Source organism: Ipomoea nil, unplaced genomic scaffold (assembly GCF_001879475.1).
Source record: "Ipomoea nil cultivar Tokyo-kokei standard unplaced genomic scaffold, Asagao_1.1 scaffold2926, whole genome shotgun sequence".
Taxonomy (NCBI): Eukaryota; Viridiplantae; Streptophyta; class Magnoliopsida; order Solanales; family Convolvulaceae; genus Ipomoea; species Ipomoea nil.
Window position 1 is genome coordinate 3,630,196 of NW_017619354.1, and position 3,092 is coordinate 3,633,287.

A 3,092-nucleotide genomic window follows, 5' to 3' on the forward strand; every position below is an offset into this window, starting at 1 on the left:
AAAATTTTAAATTGATAGTAACACGTTACATTTATTAATTTTATATTTTAATTTTAAATTTTAAATTCATGTAGTACATACAAATTTAGGTAAAACTAGTGCTCATCTATGTCAAAGATGAGGACACCCTATCTTTATGTGCACTCACAATGAAATTAATATGTATAAAATATAATGTATTCAATTGCCCTAATTTATGTATTCAATTGCCCTGCTCATACTTCATTCAGTAAAATTGAATTGCTGTAATTCATGTATTCAATTAAAATTAGAAAAATTAGGGCAAAGAAACAAACCTGAATATTGAGAGGAGACCAGAGGCACTGCTGGCGTTCCTGCTGACCAGCGGGCAACAACTGAGGGCTGAGGGGGTTACGGCTGTAAGGCGGCGAGCCGGAAGCGGTGAAGCAGCGACTCCAGCGACGAACGACTCAAAATAAATAAAAAATTATATATAATACAATTCCAAAACGACGTCGTTTTGGGGCTATATGATTTTGGACAGTGGGGGCAGCTGCTCTCATTGTCTCCAGGCCACCTCCGTCCCTGGTTGTATCGATTCTATTTTTTGATGTTATTCTTGCTTGAATTCGAGCAAATAATTGTCCAATTATTCGTGCAGTGTTCATGCGATGCACGGATAAATTTTTTTATCATATATTTAGATAATTAAATTGTTACTATTTCTTTAATCCTTTCAAAATTTGCTAAATATTCATTCAAATACGTGTGAATACGTATCAATGCAGAACACTACTGAAATTTTTCGTATGAGCAAAACAGACATGGGGGAGCGTTTCTACATTAGAGAGAAATGGTCTCCCCGAATATGCTTTTCCTTGGTTGATATCCGATTAGAATAGTATAGATTATAAAAAATTACGGTAATAGTTTTAAAGATTTTAATTTTGATAGGGCCTCATTTATTTATCCGAACAGTGTCACAAAAATCCAAAATCAACGCTAAAATTAAGAGTAAGAAATAAAAGTACATATAGTATTTTATGTATTATGGACGCTTATGACACCGACACAAAAAGTACCAATTTAATTTACTATATTTTCAAAAACTTGTCATAGTTATTGATGTTTTATTTATTTATTTTTTTTTTTTTTTTGGGGTGAGGGGGAGGGGGTGTGTTAATTTAGAACGACATGCCCATAAGCCCATTCAGATACGTCATAGTCAATATACAGATTGAAATAAAATTAAAAATGTAAATTAGAGCTAAAAGATAAGATGAGAATACAAAAATGCAAACAACATTGCTTTTACTCTTTAGCAGGATCCAGTGTTGGACAACATAGTATGGTCTATACAAAGCAAATCAAATGTATTCACATGCGTCGCCATCCCATATCTCTAACACAATCCCATAATTAATTACAATAAACACCAAAATCCCAATCATCCATTTCCCATTTCCTTTTCTGCCTTTAGTAAATGCATATGTTACTGGAAATTAATCAAATTGATTATTTTCATCTAATTTAACGCAATTAGAAATAATATTGTTGTTAAGTAAATGATTAATTATAGAAAAAAAAAAAAAACAGTACAAGAAAGGCTAAAAACACGAATTCGTGTTTTGCGGATACATTAGAAGTTTTCTAGGACTGACTCTAATTCATTATTTGTTATTGTTAATAATTATATTAATGAAGAAAAACAAAGAAATTTATGAAATGAAAAACATGACTTCTGGATCTATGGCGACTAAAATTGAGATATGAAGATGAAGATGAAGAATTACAGGCTTTTGATTATATATTAGTGGGAGCTGAGATATGAAGATTAAGATCGCCGCCACAAATATTCTGATCATCATCACGACAATGACTACTGCTAGCATTGTGATCGTTAGAGCTGTTACTGTTGTTGTTGTTGTCTACGCCGTCGTTTTTTATGGTTCCGCCGCCGTTAATGACGTTGAAGCCTCCATTGCTGACGTTGTCTTTCTTCCCCAAGGTGTTTTTGTTGTTGTGCATCCACACTTTGAGTACGCCTCTGCTAACGCCGATCTCATTGCAGAATCTCTCCACCGACACCTCGTCGGATTTTTGCAATTTCCACCCCAGTTTCTCCGAGAAGTTGTGCATTTTCTCCTTCTGTTCCTGGGTGAATTTCGTGCGGAACCGCTTTCTCCCGGCGGTGTTCTCCGTCTTCACGGCGGTCGGGGTCACCGGCGTGAGGTGGTGGTTGTGGTGGAAGGAGTCCTCCGGCGGGGTGGTGAGGGCGAGGAGCATGTGCTGCGGCGGCGGCGGCGGCGGCGGGGACGGGGACGGGGAGGAGCGGCGGCGGAAGGGGTGGCGGAAGTCGATGAAGTGTGGGGAGGAGATGGAGTAGTCGTCGGGCGGCTCGCGGCGGTGGAAGTTGCGGTGGCAGCCACACGCGGCGCATTTGAGGGAAGTGGGATCCGCCGGAGTAGCGTCGGGGGCGGGCATGAATTCGCCGCAACCGTCCAACGCGTGGCCGCCCATGCTAGCTGCATGGTTCTTCAAGCATTCTTTATAAACCACCGGCGGCGGCGGCGCCAGCTTCCGGTGAGCCGCGGCGGCGCCGTTGACGAACGACAGCGGCTTAAGGCGGGGCTGGGGTGGGGTATCGTTTTCAGAATCAGGGGTTTTGGTGGTGGGGCTGGTGGTCAAGTCCATGGGAGGCAAATGATCGATCAGTTCAAGAAAAGATAAATTTTGTTGAAACAACAACAAATTATATTAAGGAAGAAATAGGAAGACTTATTATTAAGGTGAGGAATTGAATTAGCACAGAAATCTTTAAGGAGGGTTTATGCAAGTGGGGTTTAGGCTTTTAGCTTTTTTTGGTTTCTAGAGAGAAGGGTGGATAGATAGTGACCGGAGAAAACAATTGGACAAAAAGTTTAATCACAAAATCATCTACCACTTTGTTTATACATTTAAATCCCTAGGGCTTATACCTTTTACTATTTTTTAATTACACCCCAGCTACCTCCCCTAACCTAATTTATCATATTTGCCTCATTTTATTTTTATATAATCTTATATTTATAAACTATTATATTATAGTTGGTTATTATATATTATTAATTTTTTTAGTAAGTTAAAACTAC

The 3,092-nt window shown here is 39.0% G+C and overlaps 1 protein-coding gene across 1 annotated transcript; it reads right to left on the bottom strand.

The window, feature by feature from the left end:
- Nucleotides 1–1,512: 1,512 nt before the first annotated feature.
- Nucleotides 1,513–2,864, bottom strand: LOC109161633 (zinc-finger homeodomain protein 11-like). The gene has a single exon (XM_019310123.1). The coding sequence runs from the start codon at nucleotides 2,653–2,655 to the stop codon at nucleotides 1,765–1,767; it is 891 nt and encodes a 296-aa protein (XP_019165668.1). The 5' UTR covers nucleotides 2,656–2,864; the 3' UTR covers nucleotides 1,513–1,764.
- Nucleotides 2,865–3,092: the final 228 nt, after the last annotated feature.